Source organism: Dermacentor variabilis, chromosome 5, assembly GCF_050947875.1.
Source record: "Dermacentor variabilis isolate Ectoservices chromosome 5, ASM5094787v1, whole genome shotgun sequence".
Taxonomy (NCBI): Eukaryota; Metazoa; Arthropoda; class Arachnida; order Ixodida; family Ixodidae; genus Dermacentor; species Dermacentor variabilis.
Window position 1 is genome coordinate 174,378,750 of NC_134572.1, and position 25,752 is coordinate 174,404,501.

At 48.7% G+C, this 25,752-nt stretch overlaps 1 protein-coding gene across 1 annotated transcript in view; it reads right to left on the minus strand.

The window, feature by feature from the left end:
* The window catches only part of LOC142583346 (phospholipid-transporting ATPase ABCA3-like), a 133,777-nt gene that overhangs the window by 32,238 nt on the left and 75,787 nt on the right, over window positions 1-25,752 (minus strand). The window contains exon 6 of the mRNA XM_075693766.1: window positions 5,967-6,122. Coding sequence (XP_075549881.1) covers window positions 5,967-6,122 — 156 coding nt within the window. The remainder of the gene's footprint in view (window positions 1-5,966; window positions 6,123-25,752) is intronic.

Genomic DNA, 25,752 nt, shown 5'->3' on the forward strand with positions numbered 1-25,752 from the left:
AGGTTTGCCGACATCGTTTACCCGTTGACAAGTATTTTGCAACAAAATGCATCCTTCAATTGGACACCAGAGTGTGACGCATCATTTTCTCAACTGAAGTTTATACTAACGTCAGCACCGCTCTTGCGTCACTTCGATCCGTCTTGCCCAACTGAAGTTCACACTGATGCTAGTCGAATTGGGATAGGAGCGGTGCTTGTACAACGTCACAGTGGCGCAGAACATGTAGTCGCATATGCCAGCCGTTGCCTGAGCAAATCTGAACGGAATTATACGGTTACGGAACAGGAATGCCTGGCAGCTGTTTTCGCCATACAGAAGTTTCGGTGTTATCTTTACGGTAGACCATTCGAGATTATCACCGACCATCATTCTTTATGCTGGCTGGTCGGTTTGCGTGATCCCTCTGGTCGCCTCGCACGTTGGGCACTGCGCCTCCAGGAATACGACTTTGTGGTGTCGTACAAGAGTGGCCGTCGTCACGCTGACGCAGACTGCCTCTCTCGGATTCCTCTTGCGGCTACCGACTGCGATGCTGAGAATTTTGACGACTGTCTCGCTGCTGTTACTTCTACGTTCCCTGACGCGGCAGACTTTCAGCGAGAACAACGGAGTGATGTTACCCTCGATCCGCTTTTTGTCGCCGCCCGTACTTCTCAAGGCAGCGGTCGCTTTACCGTCCGTTATAAATTACTCTACAAAACTAATTATTCCGGGCATGGAGCGCGTTTTCTGCTTGTTGTCCCGGAGAGCCTTCGCTCCGACGTTCTACGCGCCATGCATGACGATGTGACATCCGGCCATTTCGGTTTCGTACGAACGCTACACCGCACGCAGGAGCGCTTTTACTGGCCTAAGATGTACGAAAGAACCAAGCGCTATGTCGCTAGTTGTGAAACGTGCCAACGTCACAAGCGACCGACCACAGCAGCCCCGGGTCCCCTTCGGCCATTGACACCACCCAACAGGCCATTCGAGCAAGTAGGCATTGACCTTTTGGGTCCATTCCCGTTATCTAGCAACAAGAACCGTTGGATAATTGTCTGCGTAGACCATCTTACACGGTATGCAGAAACTGCAGCCATACCGTCTTCCACCGCCGCTTGCGTGGCGGTCTTCCTGTTGCGTTCCGTGGTCCTTCGTCATTGCCCACCACGTGTCATCATCAGCGACCGTGGTCGCCAGTTCACTGCTGATGCCATTGAAGAGCTACTTCGTTTGTGCACTTCCCAGTTCCGTCATTCCACGCCGTATCATCCACAGACCAATGGCCTCGTTGAAAGGACGAACAGAACGCTGACCGACATGCTTGCCATGTACGTCTCCTCCAATCATAAGAACTGGGACGACGTGCTGCCCTTCATCACTTACGCATACAACACGGCGAAACACGAAACCACGAACTATAGCCCATTTTATCTCCTCTATGCCAGGTTACCGCGAAGCCCTCTGGACACTTTCTTACCGTTTGTTCTGCACAGTGACGATTCTGTATCGAAGACTTTGTGTCTCGCCGAAGAAGCGCGTCGAATAGCTCGTCTTCGTACTCTGGCCTCGCAAAGTCGTTCGAAAGAGCGATACGACAACCGTCACGTACAAGTATCGTTGGAAAAAGGTGACTTGGTCCTTCTTTGGACACCGCAACGCAAGCGTGGATTGTGCCAAAAGTTATTGTCACAATATTCAGGCCCATTTGTAGTTGTGGACAGTGGCGTAGCTAGGTCGTCTGGCACCCGGGGCCCATAGGTCTTCTGTCACCCCCCTCCCCGGGTGTAGCTGGCGGAAAGAGGGGTGTCTTCAGACGCATATGACACCCCTCCCCCCCTCCTCTCTGGCCGCTTGCACCCGGGGCCCACGGCCCCCCGGCCCCCCCTGTTGCTACGCCACTGGTTGTGGACCGCCTGAGCGAACTCACTTACGTCATAGCTCGCCTACTGTGCAACGGTCGGCGATCAAGCAGAACTCAGCTGACTCACATTGCTCGCCTGAAGCCTTCCTACCCTGCTTGTGCATCCTGACTCGCCCCACGGGCTTCGTCTGCTTGCGGGGAAATGTAACGGATACGAAAGGCTCGGACAAGAGAAAAAGAAGGGAAGACGAAGAGGACGAAGCGTTGGAGAGGCCGAGCTGCGCTACTATCACGCTACGATCACCATCCATCGCCTGTAAATAAAACCATTTCTTCGCAACTCTTCGTAACAATATTTAAAACGGCAGAAAACAAAGCTTATCTGTTTTAGAAACCCACACAAACGAATGCTCCAAAGGGAGTCTCTATTTTTACATAACTCACATTGCGCTACGTGCACATGTAATGCAATACCATTTGAACATGGAATCAAGTATCTCGGAATAATATTTGAAGAGCATATAACAGGGTATGATCATGTGCAGTATATATGTAACAGGCTTAGAGCTGTGTCTGCGATGATGCACGACCTAAGAGGTAGAAATTCGATGTACTCGAGGCGCACCATATACATGGCGCTGGCTGAATCTGTTATAACAGTATTACATTCTATGTAACTTGTTCTGATCACAAAATGGGAGCCATGAACCGCATAATTAAAAGAATAGTAAACAGTGTAACCTACGGAGCGATGCTGCAACAGGCTGTCAAGGAGGAACAATCCAATAGGCTTGGCATACTGGAAATGCGTGAACTATTTTATTACACTGTGCTCACACGTCATTACTATGCAAAGGATTTCAATGTACCTGCCAAGAAGAACCTTGCCCTAAGAAAGACAGAAATATACATTAAGCCACGATGCTTTACTCATTACGGGGGAAAAAAATAAGGCGATATTACGTGGCACAGATATTTAATGAACTTAGAGAAGCGTTTGGAAATTTCAAAACTAAACGAAAAATGACTAAATCAATAAGGAAATGGTGCTCATCTTTGCAGATAAATCACTGATGGCCTCTTGCATGTAGAAGGTTGCTTTCCTGCGTTTGCTCCTTAGATGTTCTGTGAGTTGTGATATGGCTCATTGTCAAGCTAATATGATGTACTTTATTTATTTACTTTTAATTTTGCTCGAGTTGTACTCATAAATGCTCATTATGACTCTATAATTTTTGTGTAATATGCTTAGTATGTACTAGTATGCCTTACTTCATTGTTTTGTGGTACACATTTGATGATTCACTTTGCTGCCTGAACAACCAACAAGCACGCTGTGGTTAGGTTGAACAGAAAATGACAACCTATGTACCAAATGAAGATGAATAAATTTTGATTTGGTTGGAGATGCTGTGTAGAGCTGGCGCAGCTGCGGCAGAGCATACACTATAGCCTCCGAGTTCTTTAATTCTTGCAGGAGTAGAAAGGTTCTAAGATTCTTCCGGAATGCGCAGCTGGTCTCTCTCTGCAACTTTGTTCTCAAAAGTAAACTCTGCAGGAGGCGGAAGGTGTGTCTACCTTTTAAATGCTGTGCTTTAAAGGTGTCTTTAAAGAAATAAAGTCAAAGTGAAAGTGACACCAGGTATAGAGAAGGCAAGTAATCTCGAGAACAGTGGCTACTTGGAGTAATGCAGCCAGGGTACGATGTCGACCTGCTTCGATTATGAAAACGGTGCCTCGATATCACCGCCGCCGTGGCCGCTGACTCCCGGATCTCGACATCCGCCTTGCAGGAGCTAAAACGCAGCTCACCGGGTGCGCAATCATGCTTACAGGTTATCGTGTGGAAGTCTTCATACTGTGCCGCCGAGAGCCTTAGCTGCTCCTCTAGCTGATGTCGGCACCGCCGCATTGGTGAGTTCTACGGGCCAACGGTGCCTTTATCCAAATGGCGGCATGGATTTCGAGGCGGCGCCCAAGGTCCCGCGCCAGGCAGAGAAGGAGCAAGCTGAAGAGCTTATTGTCGCACGCGGAAGGTGCATCTCGCGCCACGAAAGCTTGTCGCAGGTCTTTGTAGGAGTCGGTACCTCCTGACGAACGTGCGCAACGACATCCTGCGCGACCGTGGTCCGTTACGGAAATCTGCCAGGGCCCAACATATGGCGCTAGTCTGGGGGGGCGGTGCGGCCAAATGCTATTCGGTAGGCCTCCATCCTGACTTCCAGCGTCCCGACAGAGCATGCACTACCACCCGACGTCTGTCTTGTTCTTCTCGGCGTGCACAACACGATAAGAGAACTGATAGAGACGCACCTGGTGAGCTAGACTGAACGGATAGCGCTCACGGAGCCGAGAAGAGCTGTCCCGCGGCACCTTGGCCAACCGATGCCACTGAACGTGACGGCGCGGAAGGAATGCATACCTTCCAACATTCGCGAGCGTGTCTACGTCGCACCGGTACCTGGGAACATGCATGCCGAACACAACAGAGACCATAGACGCTCTCGCGCTGGAGCATCACAAACAAAGTGATTCACATCACAAACAATGATTCTCTCGCTGGGAACCTGAAGGGCCACGCCTCTACTCGAGTACACACTCACTGAGCCTCAGAACGAGACAAACGTGGCGAGCAGAGTTTGGAACTAATCCCAAAACAATTTCACGCCATACTTCAACGCTACAGAATACAGCGCCGGAAATATCCACCGCACGACTCCCTACTGCGCACCCAAGCAGTTTCGTGGATGCAGCTACAAAACACCTTTCTGCACCGCACACTGTATCACGCCATGTATCCCACACAATACCCGTAGCAATGTCCAGATTGCAATTCTCCGGTGACTCCCTACCATGCCACTTGAGCGTGCCAGCTTATGAGTGCCAACCTTATAATCGAATATCCAACCACACAGCAGTGGGAAACATGGCTGTCTAGTGTCAACTCGATGTGATCCTGAGAGTGCGCCGGACAGCAGCGGCTCATGGGGTCTTGCACGGAGGACTCCATCCACGCTCAGGGCCGGTCGACGGACCTTGCGGTTCCCCTGTATTTTAACAAATATTTCCTGTCGCTCTCTCTTCTCTAGTACTAGCCTCAAAGTCGTGGATCACGGTGGCGTTTCCTTCCGTGCGAAAGCTTCAAGTGGTTTCTTTCCATCCACGTAGTTAGACCCATCAGTAGTCATCCGCAGCCGTCTTAAACAAGAGCTTGTCTTGTATGAGCAATTTGATATCGTTAGCATACAGTGAACAAACTACAGAGACGCGAATCTCTTCACGACAGCCACAAGATCTGTCATGAGACAAAGATCATAGCATTATGCGCTATAGGGTAAAATGTCCGCGTTGAAGGAAATGAGAAAAGAAAACTTGTCAGTGTAAGCCAAGAGTAACAAGCTTCGACCTTCGACGCCGGTGTTCGCGCCCTAAGAGCCAACACACAGAGAGGAAAGCCATCAGCCAATGTAAAACACCACTTACGAACGAAAAGCTTTGCGAATTCGGCGCCTGTTCACTACAGTATCACAATGTGGAACCAGAAACGCTGCTTAGATACTCTCATTGCAAGAAATGTACGTCCTCAAGTGCATAATACGTTTAATAAAGCGAATAGCTGTCTAGAAGCGTTCGTCTATTCGTTGACAAAAATCTTTAATGAATACTGCCCATATTGTTTCTCAGTTTACGCCACTGTAGTTTTATTACCAGTTAAATCCGTTCTGCTAAAACGCCGTCTTACTGATAAAGAGACTCTAATGGAGCTTCCTATGAAGGCCAGTTGTATATAAATAATGATCAACATGGTAGCACGATTTCTGAAGTTTTCACGAAATTTATCAGCCCTATTTTTATGAAAATCAAAAATTTTCTACTTGAAGTAGGCAAAACATTGTTCTGCATGTATCGTGGGTCATGTAGTATGGCTTTTCCCATTTAGCTTAGGCCCGTATGGGGTGATGTTCTGTAATTCGTTCTTCTTTATTTAAACTTGAGTATATTACGAATGTATTGAAAACCGAAGGTTACGGATTCAGACTACTTTGATATTTCATCCATTTATATTTCATTTTCGATATAGCATGCAGCATTAAATAATGAAGGCCAAGCTGTGTACCTCAGGGCTGGTAAGAAGCGCCACAGCGATGCTCAGCTTTCGCTTCATTCCACCAGAAAGTTCATGAGGAAACGCGCGTGCCTTGTCAGAAAGGCGCACAGACTTCAACAGATTTTCTGTTATTTTGGGCAATACGCTAGTTTCCAGTCCTTTCATCTGAAAAAAAAAGAAAAGGAAAACGTTGGTGACATATCATAAGTGCTACATATGAGGTCATGATTTTTACTCATTCGAGCAAAAAATTTCAAAAGAGCTGTGTGTAGTTCATACCGCAGTTTGGCGTTTTAATTATTCCGGTGGACTGTATGCTGCGGCGAATTTCATTATTTTTAATTGCTGTGCGGCCTAGCGCAGGACATGCATGGTGTGCCAAAATCTCAAGAATTATATTCTTCAAAATCGATATATTTAGGAAATTATTGCTGACTAAACTGTGCGCTTTGACCAGCCATTTTACACAGGACCTTACATCTAAGCTTTCTTACAAGTGATCTGTGAAGGCAGCTCATCATGGGCAAGCGCGTTCTTAGTTCCTTATTCAGATGACAAACCGGTTTTCCAGAAACTTCTTATCGACTATACCACAGTGGGCGTCATGCTTCATTTTCATGTTCACATAATAGAAGTACCATCGCGTTTGAGCCCTTTTGGACATGCTATATTCGTCTTGCTTTAGTAATTTAAATAGATTTACCTACTTATTTACTTAGGCATAGACAAATGTTGCCGGCCATCTTATTTCGTACAGCAAGACAGGTCCCTCTGCTCGTTTTACAATTCTGCAAAGGCGGAATTTCCCCAGTTATGAAGCATTCATCTGAAATGTTCCATGAAGGAGAAACGGGGGCTCAGGGAAATGACCTTCCATTTGGTTGCAGTCACAGCAATGCTATGTGGTATGGGTGTGTGAATAATCGAAGTTTTCTGAAAGGAAACGAATATCGTCCTTTTGTCGAGTGTTGCCTAGCATTTTCGCAAATGTGTATACTTTTTCAATATTCTCCGAATGCTTCGGATTGCAAGCTGTGCAGCGTAGAACTGTAAATAGAAGCACATTAAAGCAAACATCAATTATACGAACACTCTAGGCACATTTCTGCCGCCATTTCCGGCAATGCCGTGATGTGCCGTATGAAGACCAAGTGCGGTAACACTGTCGCCTCGTGCCGTATGCTATATGTGCGAGTGAAAGCGTGCGAGGGGAAGCCGACGATGGTGGCTCGATATCACGGGCGCAAGGGAGGAGACAGGAGAGGGAGCGCCGCCCTCCGTCGAGCGCGAGGCACCGGAGGGAGGAGGGCACTTCTACTCCGACGGCGGCTGCATGCGTCACGCCCTCGCGTGCTCTATTTTGAAATCGAGCTGCGATGGGGACAGTGTACGCCAGGTGCTTATAGCTTTGTGTGCGCTGTATTCCAGCCGATTAGTTTGAGTTGTGTTCTCGCCGCATGGCTCGCGTTGAAGCGACAGGCAGCACGAAAGTCAATTCGCTTGTTGTTGCAGCGGCGCTTTCTCACTACAGCTTTTTGACAACGAGCGTGCGTGGTCATAGAGTGAGTGGTGCTTAGGTTTAATTGTTCGCGCGGGGCGCCATCTTTGTTAACTTAATAAGAGAATGCATTTAAGTTTATACGGCCGTTAAACTATCACTCTTAGTTCGCACAGCTTTGCGCTAATTTGCTGTTGTAATTGATGCTTCGCCTTTCGGGTGAAACTGCTACTTCTTTTAGCTATACCAGACTCATTCGCACTCAAATTTTGATACAGCATTGCATTGGCTGTGCCTATTGAATGGGACTATTTTATCGTTGTTACAATTCTGTTCACATGAATTAGACTCACATGCTTGATTGCGAGGTAAATTCGTATTGTTACGGGGATGTTGGGAGTATAAGACGATATTTACAATTGTATATACAAGCACAGTCGATGGATTGAAAAAAAAATGGCTGACTAGTAACAACAGGCAGCAGCCAGCTTCTCTAATTATGGGGTTTTACGTGCCAAAACCACTTTCTGATTATGAGGCACGCCGTAGTGGAGGACTCCGGAAATTTCGACCACCTGGTGTTCTTTAACGTGCACCTAAATCTAAGCACGCGGGTGTTTTCGCATTTCGCCCCCATCGAAATGCTGCCGCCGTGGCCGGGATTCCATCCCGCGACCTCGTGCTCAGAGCCAGCGTCTCGCGATCTTCTTCTTCCTCTCTCTTCTTTCATCCTTCCGTAACAGCACTTCTGGGCAAAGAACTGCGAAGAATGGTAGGCGAAGAACTGCGAGTGAAGTATGGCTTCAGCCGCGAATAATGCACGACGTCCACAGGTGGCGGATTTGAGGAAGTGCGAAACTGTAACGGCGCGATCTCGTAACTGACGTCGTTAACTTCACGTAGGACTTCATAAGGCCCTGTGTAGCGAGAGAGAAGCTTCTGGGAGAGGCCGACCCGGCGACATGGTGACCAAAGCAGAATCCAAGCACCTGGGGTGAAGTGAACATCGCGATGGCACCGGTCGCAACGCTCTTTTTGCATATGCTGCGAGGCTAATAAGCGAGATGGGGCGACTTGACGCGCCATGTGAGCGCAATCGATGGCTTCACGAGCGTACTCAATAGCAACGCGGAGCACAGAAGGTATGATGGTGTCAAAGGGCAAAGTGAGGTCGCGACCATACAAAAGATCAAAGGATGAATATCCTGCGGTAGTATGTCGGGACGAGTTATAGGCGAATGCCATGTAGGCCAGTGTGGCGTCCCAGTCGCGGCGATCGATGGAAACGTACATCGACAGCATCTCTGTGAGTGTTCGGTTGAGACGTTCCGTAAGACCGTTCGTTGGTGGGTGGTAGGCGGTGGGCAGCTTGTGCTCAGTGGAACAAGAGCGAAGGAGGTTGTCCAAAACTCGAGACAAGAACGAGCGGCCGCGGTCTGTAGGTAACTGTTGAGGTGCACCATGCTGGAGAATGACTCCGTGAAGGAGAAAATCGGAGACGTCACTTGCGCAGCCAGACGGCAACGCCTTTGTTACCGCGTAGCGTGTCTTGTAATCAGTAGCGACGGCGACCCACTTACCCCCTCTAGTCGTTGTCGGAAGAGGGCCAAGCAGGTCAAGGCCTACGCGAAAGAACGGTTCAGATGGAACTTGTTGGAATCTCAGCGCTGACACCCGTTGTTGCAAATGGGTTGCAAGCCCCAAGGGTAGCCTTGGCCTGGCGGCCTGGGGCACAACTGGAAGCATCCGAAGGTCCGAGCAAAGCATGAGTCGACTGCTAACAGAACAACTTGTTTATTCTAGCATCGCAAAAGAGCGGCCGGTCAGGTCGACCAAAGTGGAGAGACGGGAGAGCACGTTACTCAACAGAAGAAATCGGAGCCTCTCTCGGCGTCCGGGAGCAGCTGCTCTTATACTCTCGGAGTCGAGGGGAAGAAGGAACGCCTCGTCAGAGGCGCACGTGATGCGCGGCACGGACAGGCTGAGAGACATGTTGGGACGAGTGTAGTGACGCATCCGCCGGGCCGGCGCCGGTCAGACCTCCTCGCTTCACACTTGGGGAGCTCCTCTCCCCGGCTGCCGCGCTTTGACAAGCGTGGGCACCAACATGCACACACACACACACGCACACTTGAAGACACGTGGCATTGAAACATGCCTGGACGCGCTTGGCGGGGAGGCGTAGCAGCGGCGCCGAACGGGCCAAAATGTCCGCCGCTTTGAACGAAGCCCCGGCGTTCGCTGCATCCGCGCCGGCTATACCGCGCGTCGTAGGCGAAACGTAACAGACCGCCCCGCCGGGGGAAGGAGATCCCGATGGTCAGGGGACTGCATCCGCTGTCCGGAGGGATGTCGCTCGACGATGCTCGCAACCGAAGTCGGTCGTCCCTCGGCGTTTCTTGAGCGCAGCGCACCGAGAAGGCCTCGTTCTCACGTTCAGGTTCACACAGGACACTGCAAAGTGACTTCGGGAGAGTTGCCATTTTTGTTTCTCGTTCCCAGCTAGCGTTAGAACTACGCCGAAACTCAACCGCTCAGTCAGCAAGCACGGCACAACCCTCACCAAGTCCTGCCAGGCTTTTTCCCCTTTTATTCCACTGCCTAGTTCCTGACAGTAGTCTAGCAGCACTCAGAACGCGTCCACAAATTGGAAAATTGCACTAGAAAGCACGTCATCACTTTGAAACACTAAACAAAAGCAATATGTTAAAAATCCTGCCTCAGGAAGAAAAACATCAGTAACAAACTACCTTGAGGCTGATTCCTACGTTAGGGGCTTCGACTTAAGCCATCGGCGTTACCGTTGAGACTCCCCTTTTTGTAACGCACCTCAAAGGAATATTGTTGCAAAGCGAGGCTCCAGCGCAGGAGGCGGCCATTTGTGAAAGAGATGGTCTGCAGCCATTGGAGAGGGCAGTGATCCGTCTCGAAGCATGCGGAGCGGAGATCGCAATGAGCGACCGTACACTAGCTCAACCGGCGAAAACCCCGTAGCCGCATGCGGCGCGGTCTTTAATGCAAACATCACTCCAGGCAGACACAGCTCCCAGTCAGTTGGTTGTTCAAACCACAATGCTCTCAACACGCGCTTCATGACGGAGTGGAGATTCTCAACGAAATTCGACTGTGGGTGGTACACTGAGCTGTGTAACAGCTTTACCCCACACCTTTCAAGAAAGGCTGTCGTCAAAGCGCTAGTAAACACCGTGCCCTGATCTGATTGGATTTCCGCAGGAAAACCAACTCGCGCAAATATGGACAGTAGTGCATTGACTATCTCAACTGAGCTGAGTTCTTTAAGCGGCACTGCTTCAGGGAACTTCGTCGCTGGGCAGATCACAGTCAAAATGTGTCTGTACCCCGTGGCTGTTACCGGCAGAGGTCCCACTGTATCAATAACGAGCCGTCTAAAAGGCTCCGTAATGATAGGTACCAATCTCAACGGCGCCCTCGATTTGTCCCCTGGTTTGCCCACCCGCTGACAGGTGTCACATGTCCTCACGAAATGGTCTGCGTCCCGAAAACACCCTGGCCAACAGTACTCTTGCAAGAGACGGTCCTTAGTTTTCTTAACTCCTAGGTGTCCGGACCACGAACCCCCATGCGACAAGCGCAACAGATCCTGACGGTAGCACTGAGGCACGATCAGCTGATCGAACTCCACTCCCCTGCGGTCTAGATACTTCCGGTACAGGACCCCACCTCTTTCCACAAAGCGAGCATTTTTCTTGGCGATACCTTCCTTGACAATGCAGCGTATGTTTTCTAGGCTGCCATCCTTTTTTTGATGGGCTATCAAAGCCGACCGGCTGACTTTTAGCAACCTATTAAGTCCGTCTGACCTAGGCGCGATGAGCAAATCTGCAGATAGCTCTTCTAACTTTCCCGTGTCGGGCATTTCCTCTCCAGTATCTGGCGCCTTCAACGCTACAGGCTCAATTTTATTCAGTTCGGGCGTGCTCTGAATATCAGCTTGCTGCGCCTCTGACCCTTTCTCATTGTTCGACAACGTCGGCCCCGCAACTACCGCCTTTGCAGCGAGCTCCCGAACCTTCGATCTGGTTAAGGCCTGAGCGCTAGCCTCACCAAACAAAAGCCCCTTCTCGCGCAGGAGGTGATCGGACCTGTTCGAAAATAGGTACGGGTACTGGGGGGGCAGCATAGATGACACTGCGGCCTCCGTCTCAAGTGCTCCGAAAGGTCCTTCAATAAGCACTTTTGCTACAGGAAGACACACGCTATGAGCTTCCACGGCTTGCTTGATCCATGCGCACTCGCCCGTGAACATATCGGGTTCTACGTAAGAGGGGTGAACTACATCCATCGTAGCTGCGGAATCGCGAAGCACTCGGCACTCTTTCCCGTTCACGAGGAGGTCTCGCATGTAAGGCTCGAGAAGCTTCATGTTCTCGTCAGTGCTGCATAATGACAAAAACACGACTTTTGTTTTTGTTTCCGGACACTGCGCCGAAAAGTGTCCCGGCTTCTGACACGTATAACACACGCGCGCTTGCCTCATCTCGAACCGTTTTCTGCGTTCGGCTTCGGCTGCCGCCGTCTCCTTACGTTCGGTCGGACTTTCACTCGCATCCGCACTACGTGTGTCCCCCCTTGCTCTCATGGGTGTGAACTTCGGCCTGTCAAACTTGGAGCCAAATTCACCCTTTTGACCGTCCTTAGCTCCGCGAGCCCGACGCGTCACAAACTCCTCGGCTAGCTCGGCGGCTTTAGCCACCGTACAAACGTCTGGCCTATCCAAGACCCAGTACCGCACGTTCTCAGGTAACCGACTATAAAACTGTTCCAACCCGAAACACTGCAGAACTTTCTCGTGGTCACCAAACGCTTTCTCTTCTTTGAGCCACTCCTGCATGTTTGACATAAGCCTGTAGGCAAACTCTGTATATGACTCACTTTTGCCTTTCTCATTTTCCCGAAACTTCCGACGGAACGCCTCCGCTGACAGCCTGTACTTTTTTAGCAGACTCGATTTCACTTTGTCGAAATCCTCTGCCTCCTCTCTCTTCAAGCGAGCGACTACGTCGGCCGCCTCGCCGGGTAACAAAGTGAGCAAGCGCTGTGGCCACGTTTCCCGAGAGAACCCCTGCTTCTCGCACGTTCGCTCAAAGTTAACCAGGAACAAACCAATGTCCTCTCCAAGCTTAAACGGCCGCATCAAGTCAGTAATTTTGAACAATACTCGTTCTGCTGCACCGTGTGCCTGACTTCCATTACGAGCGCGTTCCATTTCAATCTCGAGACGCTTCATTTCCAAAGCGTGTTGACGGTCGCGCTCTTTTTCTTTCTCTTGTTGCTCTCGCTCTTTCTGTTCTTCAAGTTCGCGCTCCTGTTTTTCTTTCTGTTCTTTAAGTTCGCGCTCCTGTTTCTCTTTCTGTTCTTTAAGTTCGCGCTCCTGTTTCTCTTTCTGTTCTTTAAGTTCGCGCTCCTGTCTTTTTGCCGTCTCCCTCTCCTCAATGGTCTCAAGGCATTCCGACAGCTCGTCATCCTCAGCCTCTAACTCAAGAATAGCCCTTAGCAGTTCTGGTTTTCTGAGTTTGCCTGAGACATCCAGACCCAACTCTCTTGCAAGCTCCAGCAATTTCGGTTTGCGCAACGACTTCCAATCCATGGCTACTCTGAATGCTGCTTTCTCTACTGCCTACTATTGTCTTGCCGCAAACTAACCCGGCAGCAACGACAACCACAATTACCAGCTCTGTTTCTGACACTAACAAAAGCCTGGCAAAACTCAGAAGAAGAAAGTCCCGCACTCACCAAACCTCGCAGCCAAGAATTCAGCGCAGTCGTTCCGCTGCAGGCAACCAGTCATCACACAGGGCTCGTTCCACTGCTCCCGGATGGTCGTTGTGCTGCTCAGCATACAGTCAACTGCATATCTTCGCTGCTGGCCTCCGTTGTCGCGATCTCACCGCTGGCAGACAGTTGTTGGAATCTCAGCGCTGACACCCGTTGTTGCAAATGGGTTGCAAGCCCCAAGGGTAGCGTTGGCCTGGCGGCCTGGGGCACAACTGGAAGCAGCCGAAGGTCCGAGCAAAGCATGAGTCGACTGCTAACAGAACAACTTGTTTATTCTAGCATCGAAAAAGAGCGGCCGGTCAGGTCGACCGAAGTGGAGAGACGGGAGAGCACGTTACTCAACAGAAGAAATCGGAGCCTCTCTCGGCGTCCGGGAGCAGCTGCTCTTATACTCTCGGAGTCGAGGGGAAGAAGGAACGCCTCGTCAGAGGCGCACGTGATGCGCGGCAAGGACAGGCTGAGAGACATGTTGGGACGAGTGTAGTGACGCATCCGCCGGGCCGGCGCCGGTCAGACCTCCTCGCTTCACACTTGGGGAGCTCCTCTCCCCGGCTGCCGCGCTTTGACAAGCGCGCGCACCAACATGCACACACACACACACGCACACTTGAAGACACGTGGCATTGAAACATGCCTGGACGCGCTTGGCGGGGAGGCGTAGCAGCGGCGCCGAACAAGCCAAAATGTCCGCCGCTTTGAACGAAGCCCCGGCGTCCGCTGCATCCGCGCCGGCTATACCGCGCGTCGTAGGCGAAACGTAACAAACTTCAACTGGATAGAGTCGTCCGAGAGGTGGCAGGGGAGGTTTCCTACGGCGCTAACACAATTCGCAAGTAGCGACACAACGACGCACAGAGCCGTAGAGGCCCGGCCGGAAGAACCGCCGTCGTACGCGGTCGTATGTACGCAAAACATCAAGGTGTCGTGCCGTCGGTGCATCGTGAAGTTGTTCGAGAGCGACAGATCGCAGATGACCAGGAAGGACAAAGAGCAACCCAGGGCCTTCAGGGTTGATATTGCGGCGGTAGAGGATGCCGTCATGCAGCACGAACACGCGGCACGTGCCGTCGGTTCGGCTAGATTGTACTCCGGCGATGATGGACTGTAAGGATGCGTATCGTTGTTGTTCGGCACGCATGTCAGTCATGTCAGTCAAAGGCATCACGCAGGTCATCGGATCCTGCGCAACAGGATCGGGAGGATCCACGGGGTGACGCGAGAGGCAGTCAGCGTCCTTGTGCAGACGTCCAGACTTATATTTGACAACAAATGAAAATTCCTGCAGCCGCAGAGTCCAGCGAACAAGACGACCTGTGGGGTCCCGGAGGGAAGTGTTAGAGTTGTAGGACAATCCCAGCGCTAACATCCAGTTGTTAGGATTGGGGGCTGTTAGGATCAGTTGTCAAGATTGGAGTCAGGCATGAATTAGAAGGCAGCTGGCCCATGCCGTCGTCCAACTTATCCATGCTGAGGACGTTGCTGAAGGGAAGGACTGCTTCTCATCGAGAACGAGGAATACGGATTTACTTACAGCATCTACATAAGGACGTTGCAGTTCATCAGTCTAGCATGACTGCGAGAGAAAGTGCACTGAGCGGCCGCACAACAGCGGTTTATAAGCACTCGGTCCTCCCTCGACCCAAAGGTGAGCGAGATGTTAGACCAGTCATCGTAAACAAGTCGCCCCTCTGTGCGAGGGATTACACACACTTCCACAGGTTCACGGTCCTCAACCGACGTTACACAACAACTCACTTGGCACGGCAGCAACAGCACGATGCGGATTCTTAATCCTTTCGTCTATCTTGTGCAGCTGATTTCTACTTCCCTGGTGATACCGACGACACGGGACGGCTCTGGCCCCATGACGCAGGGCATGATAGTGCGGCTGGGCAACCACTCCGGCTCCTTCTGCCCTGCGACGGCAGTGGTCATCGAAACCTTCGTCTTCCACCGGAAGTCGACAGGGACGCCACACATTGACGGGACTCCCAGCTTGGACCAGGTGGCGCTTCGGTGCTACTTAAAGCGGGACTGGACCAGCACGCACTTCACTGGGCACGGCAGCAACAGCACGATGCGGATTCTTAATCCTTTCGTTTATCTTGTGCAGCTGATTTCTACTTCCCTGGTGATACCGACGACACGGGATGGCTCTGGCCCCATGACGCAGGGCATGATAGTGCGGCTGGGCAACCACTCCGGCTCCTTCCACCCTGCGACGACAGCGGTCATCGAAACCTTCGTCTTCCACCGGAAGTCGACAGGGACGCCACACATTGACGGGACTCCCAGCTTGGACCAGGTGGCGCTTCGGTGCTACTTAAAGCGGGACTGGACCAGTACGTACTTCACTGGGCACGGCAGCAACAGCACGATGCGGATTCTTAATATTTTCGTCTGTCTTGTGCAGGTAAGGCGTTACGGCAAATGTATTCGCTCAAATGATCAGTTCCTTGTTATGCTGCCGTGCCGAAGGCTGCTGTGTCCTATACTGTGTGATTTGGCAATGCACGCCGCTGAATTACTGCTACTGGCTGGAGACGTCGAAACAAACCCCGGCCCAGATCTTGAACAGATCTCCAGACAGCTCCAGGCGATTGCCGGAGACGTAAAAAGCATTAAAGAGGATCGACTAACATCAATTGAAACGAAACTGGAAAACATGGCTGCCCTTGACAAAAAAATGTTTGACTGCATAAACCAGGTCACCAACCTGCAGATGGTTGTTTCCTCGCTTGAACTAAAACTGGATGATTTGGAAAATCGCTCGAGACGGTGTAATCCTTTAGTTTACGGAATTTCAGAAGATGAAGAAGACAACGAATCCATTGAACAATCTTTTAATGAAAGCATTGCCAAGAACATTCTTCAAATTCAACCTGTCGCCATTGAACGCATTCATAGGTTAGGAAAACCTTCACGCGAGAAAACCAGGCCTGTAATATTTAAACATCTTGACTTCCGTGAAAAGACTCTTGTGCTAAAAAACTGTCGGAAACTTAAACATACTGAATACGCGATCAGCGAAGATTTCTCTGTCCGAGTACACGACATAAGGAAAAAAAATGTGAGTTAGTGTAAAATCAATGAAAGATTCCGGTGCAAAGGTGGCGCTCGTTTACGATAAAGTCCGAATCAACGGAGAATTGTTTTAGTGGGAGGAAGAGAACTGCCGGGTACCTGTAGAGGTACAAACAAATGCGAGTAAAGGCAAAAAAAAACAGGAAGGAATTTGACCACACCTACGCCCCCGACCGCCGCAAAAACGAAACAAATAACCTTTGCAAATGTAAATGCACGTAGTATCCTGAATAAGCTTGACGCACTAGAATCTCTTCTTATCAGCCTAGAGCCCGACTTTATGGCGATTAGAGAAACGTGGCTTACAGATGACATACAGGACAAAGAAATAGCCCCACCCGACTATGTGATTGTGCGCAAAGACAGATTAACGCGAGGGGGAGGAGTTGCTTTACTAATAAATAAAAAAATTCCTTTCACTGCCTTACCAGAAGTCGAAAATGCTGAAGCACTTTTTTGCAAACTTAGTTTTTGTGCAACGACTATCAGTGTCGGTTGTATATACCGTAGCCCTTCGACTGATGAACGCGCAGTGACATCGTTATATCAGTATATGGAACTTCATGTACAAAAATACCGGCTGATCCTTCTCGGGGATTTCAACCTTCCTGATATCGACTGGCCAACCAGGAGCAACCATGAGCCAACCATGAGGCCAACCATGACTGGCCAACCATTATGCTTAGTTTTGACTTGTCACAAGTTGTCAACGAGCCCACACGTGTTCAAGGCAATGCATCCAACATTCTTGACCTCATCTTTCTGAGCAACCACTTTTCGATCAATAAAACTAACTTAGCAGTGCTAGATGGAATATCAGATCACAAATTAACATTATGCACTACTCCCATTCAGGCCGCAACAAATCTTTCTATTTCCCAAACTAGTTATCCAGACTGTACAAAAGCTGACGACTCAAGCATAGTTAATTACTTAATTTTGGAGTATCAGTCATTTGAAGAACTCGCTAATTCTTCAGACACTGATATACACGCAAAATGGGAAAGATTTAAAGCCATTGTATCCCACTGCATCAACAACTATATTCCAATAAGAACCAAACGAACAAATAGAAATAACCCATGGATAACACGTGATGTCATTCATGCGAAGTGCAAAGTGAAGTGACTAAGAAAATTGCTCAAAACAAAAAAAAGGTCCTCAACATAAACGTAAACTCACGTGTGCTGTCAGTGAAATGAAAGCAAAGATTAGTACAGCGAAAGCACATTTCTTTTCAGTTACGCTTCCTAACTTTTTAAAACATTCCCATGAAAAGTTTTGGAAGTATCTTAGCCCCAAAAAACAAAGCAACACTCTCAATTCTGAGGAACAAAATTTAAGTTTTGCAAATTCATTAAATACACACTTCCAGTCTGTCTTCGCTGCTGACGATGATCGCATTCCGGAGGTGAATCACTACAACCAGAGACCGCTAGGCATGCCAACGATAACTGAGTCAGGAGTCCTCAACTTATTACTATCAATAGACACAAAAAATGGAAATGGCCCGGACAATATTCCCAACATTTTTCTTCAAAGATATGCCGAAGTCAACGCGAGATATCTGCATCTAATATTTAACAAATCCTTATCAACATGTAGCTTTGCAAAGGAATGGAAAATAGCGAAAGTAATCCCCGTTTATAACGCAGGAAGCAAAAGTGATGTTGGTAATTACAGACCAATATCGCTAACGTCCACAGTAGGGAAATTGCTATCATATGAAAGCATATCACGAGCTATCTAGGGCAAGCAGAAATATTATCGCCTATCCAGCATGGTTTCCGGTGGGGACTTTCAACAATAACCAAATTACTTGAAATAACGCATGACTTATCCCAAAGCATTGATAATCAAAAACAAGTTGACTTAATAGCATTAGATTTTTCGAAGGCGTTTGATAGTAACCCATCGAAAACTAATGAGCAAACTGAAAACTTTAGGCGATGGTTCTATTGTCAATTGGATTGAAGATTACCTAACCAACCGGTTTCAGTATGTTGTTAACAATGAAATTTCTTCCATTGTACCAGTTACATGGGGGTGCCTCAAGGGTGCGTCCTTGCTCCCACTTTATTTCTTATTTTTATTAATGATTTGCCCTCTAACATCCGCGTTAAAATAAAGCTTTTTGCCGACGACTGCATTCTTTGTAATGAAATTAACTCTATGAATGACCACGTTGATTTAAACAGTGCCCTTCACGATGTAGTGAAGTAGTGTAAAAAGTGGCAGATGGAGCTGAACATTAAGAAAACTGCCTTTTTATCTATAACCCGCAAAAAGCATAGGTCGGACTTCGAATACACTATCAATAATATACCACTCACCCGAGTTTATGAGCCTAAATATCTTGGCTTGATCATTTCACATGACCTAAGATGGGAATCTCATAATAGCAGTATCATACCATCTGCTTTAAAACAGCTGTTCTTCCTCAGAAGAAGACTTCGAGCTGCGCCACCGGAAATTAAACTGGTATCATACAACGCATTTATTCGCCCAGTTCTCGAATATGGTAACACAATTTGGTTTCCTTATACACAACAGCTTATTAACAAACTAGAAGGAGTGCAGCGAAAGGCAATTAGATTCATCTTTAACAAATACAAGAATAGCGATTCACCTACCCAACTGCTAAAACAAGCCGGTATTCCTACTCTGCGAAACCGCGTCAAGCTAGCAAGACTAAAATTATTGTTCCAATTAATACACAATGCATTACGAATAAATACTTCGTTGTATATATCCCTAGCTGACACCAGACCTTCCCGCCATAAGCATTCATTCACACTTAAAGAATATGCATTTCGCACTGACTGTTTTAGATATTCATTCTTTCCTCTTGCAATAAGAGAATGGAATAGTTTGGACCCCTTCATAACGACTAACACATCGTTGCCGAAATTTATAACCCTTGTAGAAGAGCAGTTGTGCAATAATTAGATTATGTTAGCTGGAAATAGCACCCCTCATGTCATTGTATAAAAAGAAATCTGTATGAGCATTGTATTTGCCTATGTAATGTCACCTCCTTTTGCCAAATGAAATGTACCCTTGTTTTATTTCCTACCATATGTGTATATCTGCTCCATGTCGATTGCAAATATTGTTGAAATCATGTAAACATGTTTTTATCGCTATTTGTGAGTGTTTAATATATGCCCAACCTGTAAAAATCCCGCTGGGATTGACAGTATCTGAAATAAATAAATAAATAAACAGCGGTTTATAAGCACTCGGTCCTCCCTCGATCCCAAGGTGAGCGAAATGTTAGACCAGTCATCGTAAACAAGTCGCCCCTCTGTGCGAGGGATTACACACACACACTTCCACAAGTTAACAGTCCTCAACTGACGTCAGACTGACTTCGTAGAACTCGGGGCTACGTCAGGAAAGGCGCCTTTTATTCCCCGAACTGACCCTCGCAGCGCGGCCACCTGTTGCCCATTGCCTTGCGTCTTGAACGGCGCGTGGGATGGGCCTCGAACTACGCTCCCTCGGGGACTCCCTTGTTCACAGCAGACCAGATCGGCGGTGGTGGGTTCAGGTACAAAGCCTGTTTCGTCGAACTCATCTTGGCTCAGGGACAGAGAGTCGAGGGCGCGCGTATTGTTCTCCCCATACAGTCGACTTAGTGACGCCGTGGCTAGAGGTTTGCGGTGGCGTTCCAGCAAAAGTTGACGCCGCTGTCGCAACTGGCGGGCAAAACTTGCATGTCAGCGGGCCGTTCTTAACAGCGCCTCCATGGCCCGGAAAATCTCGAGTGTCCAGCGCTGACAACCGCTGGGCAGGAAGAGAACGGCTGGTGGCCAGGGGGTGATGCCTTGGCTCGCAGCGACCACTTGTGTAATGATGTCACCACCCCAAAACATCCAACAAGAAAAGGCAACTGCAAAACGAACCCCACAACACGGTTCTGCGCCGAGATGACGTACCTTGGATCTCACTTTAGACCCGCTGGGCTTCAAAGAAAACATAAGTGCAGAAACAAAAATGCTGCATTTCGCTATGTCAATTCTTGAAGCAATTTTGTGCTGACGAATTCAGCAATCATGGACGGAGTCCTGTTAAATGAGAGGAGATCTTCTTGGCTTAACAAAATTACCAATAGTAACCCTAAAATTTAGGCGGGACCCTTACACGCAGTATTCAAATTAGCCTGCTCAAACCATCCGCATTGCTATACAACTTTCCCTTCTTTTATCTAACGGAGAAGTTGTACTCTTGGAGAGTGAGACCCCATCGGAGCAAGCGGCCATTTTTGTGCGACATTTGATTGAGCTACGTCAGAGGACAGTGGTCGGTCTGGAAGATGAACTTCGCTCCGTACAAGTAACACGATAACTTCTGCGCGGCCCAAAATAAACAAGTGCATTCTTTTTCTGAAGCGCTGTGGGCTTCCTGTCTTAAATTTAGTTTACGGCTGGCATAGAGGATAGGATGCTCCTCGTTATCGTCGCCGACCTGACTGAGTACCACGCCCATACCTCTGTCGCTTGCGTCGCATTGAACTATGAATTCCTTTGTGTAGTCTGGCACGCGAAGCAAAGGACGAGAAACCAATAGCGTTTTCAAACTTTGGAAAGCGTTCTATTTGTCCTCATCCCAGTGTACGCTACTCAGCGCTGCCTTTCGGAGGGCATCCGTTAATGGACTTGCCATTTGCGAGCAATTCGTAATGTACCGTTTATAGAACCCCACAAGTCCCAAAAAGGAACGAAGGTCTGTTTTCGTGCGCGGCTGAGAAAATTCTCCAATTGTAGCTATTTTCAGCTCGGCCGGCCGTCTCGTGCCCTGGCCGACAACATGGCCCAGATAAGTAACCTGCGAACAGCCAAATCTACACTTTTCCGCTTTCATTGTTAAGTCGGCTTCCCTCAACCGTGAGAACACCTGTTTGAGATGCGATACGTGTTGTTCCCAGCTGTCCGAAAAAATTGCTACATCATCAAGATATGGCAAGGCGAACTCCTGCAAGTCTTTCAGGACAATATCCATTAACTTAGAGAAGCTAAACGGCGCGTTCTTCTGCCGGAAGCTTAATGCGAGAGGGCGAAAAGTGCCTACAGGTGAGATGAATGCGGCATAGCGGCTGACACTTTCTGAAAGGGGAACTTGCCAGTACCCCCGCACGGGATCTATAGTTGAAATGTATTTAGCAGCGCTAACTCTTTCAATTCGTTCCTCAATGTTGGGTATCGGGTAAACCTGATCTCTAGTGATAGTATTTAACTTCCTGTGGTCAACACACGGACGAGGGTCCTTGTTAGGGGTTTCGACCATTATTAGCGGTGATTTGTAGTCGCTCTCAGTGGGCTCAGTAACTCCCAACTCTTGCATGCGCTGTATCTCTGCATCCATAATTTATCTCCGTCTTAGAGACATCCTGTAAGGCTTTGATCTTACGGGTTCGGTTGATGTCAGCTCTATTTCATGCATTATTAGTTCGGTTCTACCTGGCCGATCGCTGAACCTGTCGAGATATTCCCCTAACACCCCTTTTAGCTCATCTAGCTGCTCGGGTCTTAGAGCGTGCGAGCTTACCGAATGGTTTACTACTTCTTCTAGGCCGATTTCAGAGTTGGAGGTCGCCCTATACTCCTAAAACTTGGTACTATTACCATCCTGTTCTTTGATGGTATAGTTAACGACTCCGCTCCGCTCTATATGCGACTTCATCAAATTGCAGTGATATATCCTCAGCTCCTTCCTGCGACCAGGCATTTTCAGAGCATAGTTAGTATCTGAAAGTTCGAGCAACACTTTAAGGGACCGTCCCAGTGAACTTCAAGCTTGTTCTTTCTTGAAGATTTGAGGATGATTACCTGGTCTCCGGCGTTAAACGTACGAAGCCTCGCATTCTTGTCGTAATAGAATTTGGCGTTCTTTTGCGCCACTCCCATGTTCTTTTCGACTAGTTCTTGGGTTGCGCTTAGCCGTTCCAGCAGATTTAGCACGTATTCAACCACTGTTGGACTCTCTCCTCTTTCCTCTCACATCTCTCAACATTCTTAGTGAAAAACGGAGTGTCCTTCCATACACTAGTTCTGCTGGTGAGAACCCTGTCGCTTCATGTGGAACCGTTCGCAAAGCAAAGTTGCCGGCAGACAGTTCTCCCAGTCCTTCTTGTACTCGTAACACAGCGCGCGCAAAACCCGCTTAAGCACTGAATGCCACCTCTCTACACTGTTTGACTGAGGGTGATAGACGGAGCTGTGTATTAACTTTACCCCGTACTTTTGCAAGAATGTGGAAGTCAGTGCGCTGGTGAATACTGACCCTTGATCCGCCTGAATTTCTGCTGGAAACTCAACTCGTGCAAATACTGTCAAAAGCGCGTCTACTACTTCGGTGGAGCTGAGCTCTTTCCGAGGGATTGCTTCTGGAAACTTTGAAACCGAACACAGCATGGTAAACAAGTACCTGTAACCCGATTTTGTTTTTGGTAGAGGCCCTACTGTGTCGATCACAAGTCATCTGAAAGGTTCTGTTATTAAGGACACTAACTTTAGTGGAGCTTTCCATGTCTCTCCTGGTTTACCCGAGCGCTGGCAGGCGTCGCATAATCTTACAAAGTGTTCTATGCCTTTGAAACAGCCAGGCCAGTAGTATACCATAAGCAACCTTTCCTTTGGTTTGTTTATGCCTAGGTGGCAGCACCACCCATTTCCATGACATAGACTCAAAAGGTCCTCCCTGTACTTAGTAGGTACGACTAAGTGATCTAAAATCCTACCCTTTCGATCTCTGCAATGCCGATACAACAATCCTCCTCTCTCATGTATCGTCACGTTGCGCCTAGCAATGCCTTCTTTAACTGTGTGTTGCAATTTAGCTAAGCTCTCATCATTCTTTTGCTCGGCTGCCAGTGACTCTCTATCCACACGTAAGAGCTGGTCAAAGTTCTTTGAGGCCGGTGATATTAACGACCCTGTCTCACTTGCGATTGCGTCAGCTTGCTTTTCCTGCAGGCTTGAACTTTGACACTCTAGTGATACGCTCTCATTGAGCTGGTCAGCTGGCAGGCTTTTGTCAACTGTTCCTTTGTCCCTCGGGCCTAGCTGGGATTCGGGTATTGAAGTTATCCCTTTTCCTGCTTTCGCTGGAGCAGCTTGTGCATTTTCAGCCGAAAGCGACGCGATTTTACGAGCTTGGCCTCAGGACAATGCCTGTACTATGCGCTCTCCCAGTTCAATCCCTTTTTCACGCAGTAACCGATTCGAACGATTCGAAAAAATGTAAGGGTACTGCTGTGACAAAAATTTCGAAACTGCAGCCTCGGTCACTAGCTCCCCAAATGGTCCACTGATTTTGACTTTGGCCATGGGCAGACACACGCTGTGTTCTTCTACAACCTGTTTGATCCATGCTACTTCTCCGGTGAAGTCATCTACCGTCATGTAAGAGGGATGGACAGTGTTCATCGCGGCGGCAGTCTCTTAGCACCCGGCGTGGTTTGCCATTAACTTGCAGGTCGTGAAGATATGGGCTTAAAAGTTCCATATTCTCTTCTTTTTCGTCCACGTAGGAGAAAACTACGCTAGGCTTCCCGCAGTTTACAGCTATATGTCCCAGTTTGTGGCATTTATAACAGTGGATTGGTCTGAAAGTTTCGAATTTTCTTTTCTGCTCTTTTGGTAGTGTTTCCCCGTTTGATTTCTCCTCGCTCTTCTCTGAGGGCTTTTCCTCCGCGTCTACAGGCTCCAGTCGTCTAGTCTTCGAACCGTTTTTGAACGGAAATGATTTCCGCGGTCCAGTTCAATCGTCCCAATTTCCGTCCTCGGCATTCAACTTTCTACGCGTTGCGTACTCTTCAGCTAATTCAGCCGCCCTTTCCACAATGTTTACATTCCCTCTGTCTTGCACCCACAGTTTCACGGCTTGGGGGATGCTTTTGTAAAACTGCTCTAGACACATGCATTCAATGATCATGGCTCTGCTGTCGTACGCTTCCGCGCTTTTCAGCCACTCGTCTAGGTTGGCCTTTAAGCCGTATGCAAACTCCGGATACTCCTCGCTATCGTTCTTGCCTGTGCTCCTAAACCTTTGCCGAAAAGCTTCCGCTGAAAGGCGGTATTTTTTCTGGAGACTAGCCTTAACTTTCGCATAATCACATGCATCCTGTGCACTGAGTCTGGCGATTACTTCCGCCGCCTCACACGGGAACATAGACAGCAACCGCTGTGGCCATGTACTCTGACCGAAGTCCATCTTCTCGCAAGTCCTTTCAAAATTGCTTAGGAACAAGCCTATGTCGGTCCCGCCCTCAAATGGCTTTAATAGCCTGTCCATGCGGTATGATTCTGCCTCACTTAATCGCCCCAGAGCCCCTTCACTTCCTTGACACAACTCCAAACGTTTGCTTTCAAGTTCAAGTTGCATTTTTCTTAACTCGCGTTCCTCTCTCTCTTTGTCCCGTTCTTCTCTTTTTTAAAAGCTGCAATCGCATTTAAATTTCTTCCTCACTGGTGTGTTCAGAAATTAGCTCCAATAATTCCTCTTTTAGCATTTCATTGCGTACATCTAGGCCCACTTGCTCACCAACAATCAACAATTCGTCTCTCAGCAGTCTCCTTAACTCCATGATTGCTGCGTTACTGCCTTGATCCTGCTCGCTAAATCTAGCTTAGGAAAACACAACCTAGCTAACACTCAACAATCTAGCGTCCCTACTGTTCTAAACAGGACAAACACAAAATGAAGCCTAGAGAGTCAAAGCAAGAACCAAGCACTCACCGCAGACAAAGCACCACGTCGCAAAGTCCCTCTCACCGCTGTCAGCCAGTTGTTAGAGTTGTAGGACGATCCTAGCGCTGACATCCAGTGTTTAGGATTGGGGGCTCAATCCCAGCACTCGTAATCAGTTGTCAAGATTGGAGTCGGGCATGAATTAGAAGGTAGCTGGCCCATGCCGTCGTCCAACTTATCCATGTTGAAGACGTTGTTGAAGGAAAGGACTGCTTCTCATCGAGAACGAGGAATATGGGTTTATTTACAGCATCTACATAAGGACGTTGCAGTTCATCAGTCTAGCATGACTGCGAGACAAAGTGCACTGAGCGGCCGCACAACAACGGTTTATAAACATTCGGTCCTCCCTCGGTCCAAAGGTGAGGGAAACGTTCGACCAGACATCGTAAACAATCGCCCCTCTGCGCGAGGGATTACACACACACACTTCCACACAGGTTCACGGTCCTCAACCGACGTCAGACGGACTTCGTAGAACTCGGGGCTTACGTCAGGAAAGGCGCCTTTTATTCCGCGAGCTGACCCCCGCAGCGCGGCCGCCTGTTGCCCATTGTCTTGCGTCTTGAACGGCGCGTGGGAAGGGGCCTCGAACTACGTTGCCTCGGGGACTCCTTTGTTCATAGCAGACCAGATCGGCGG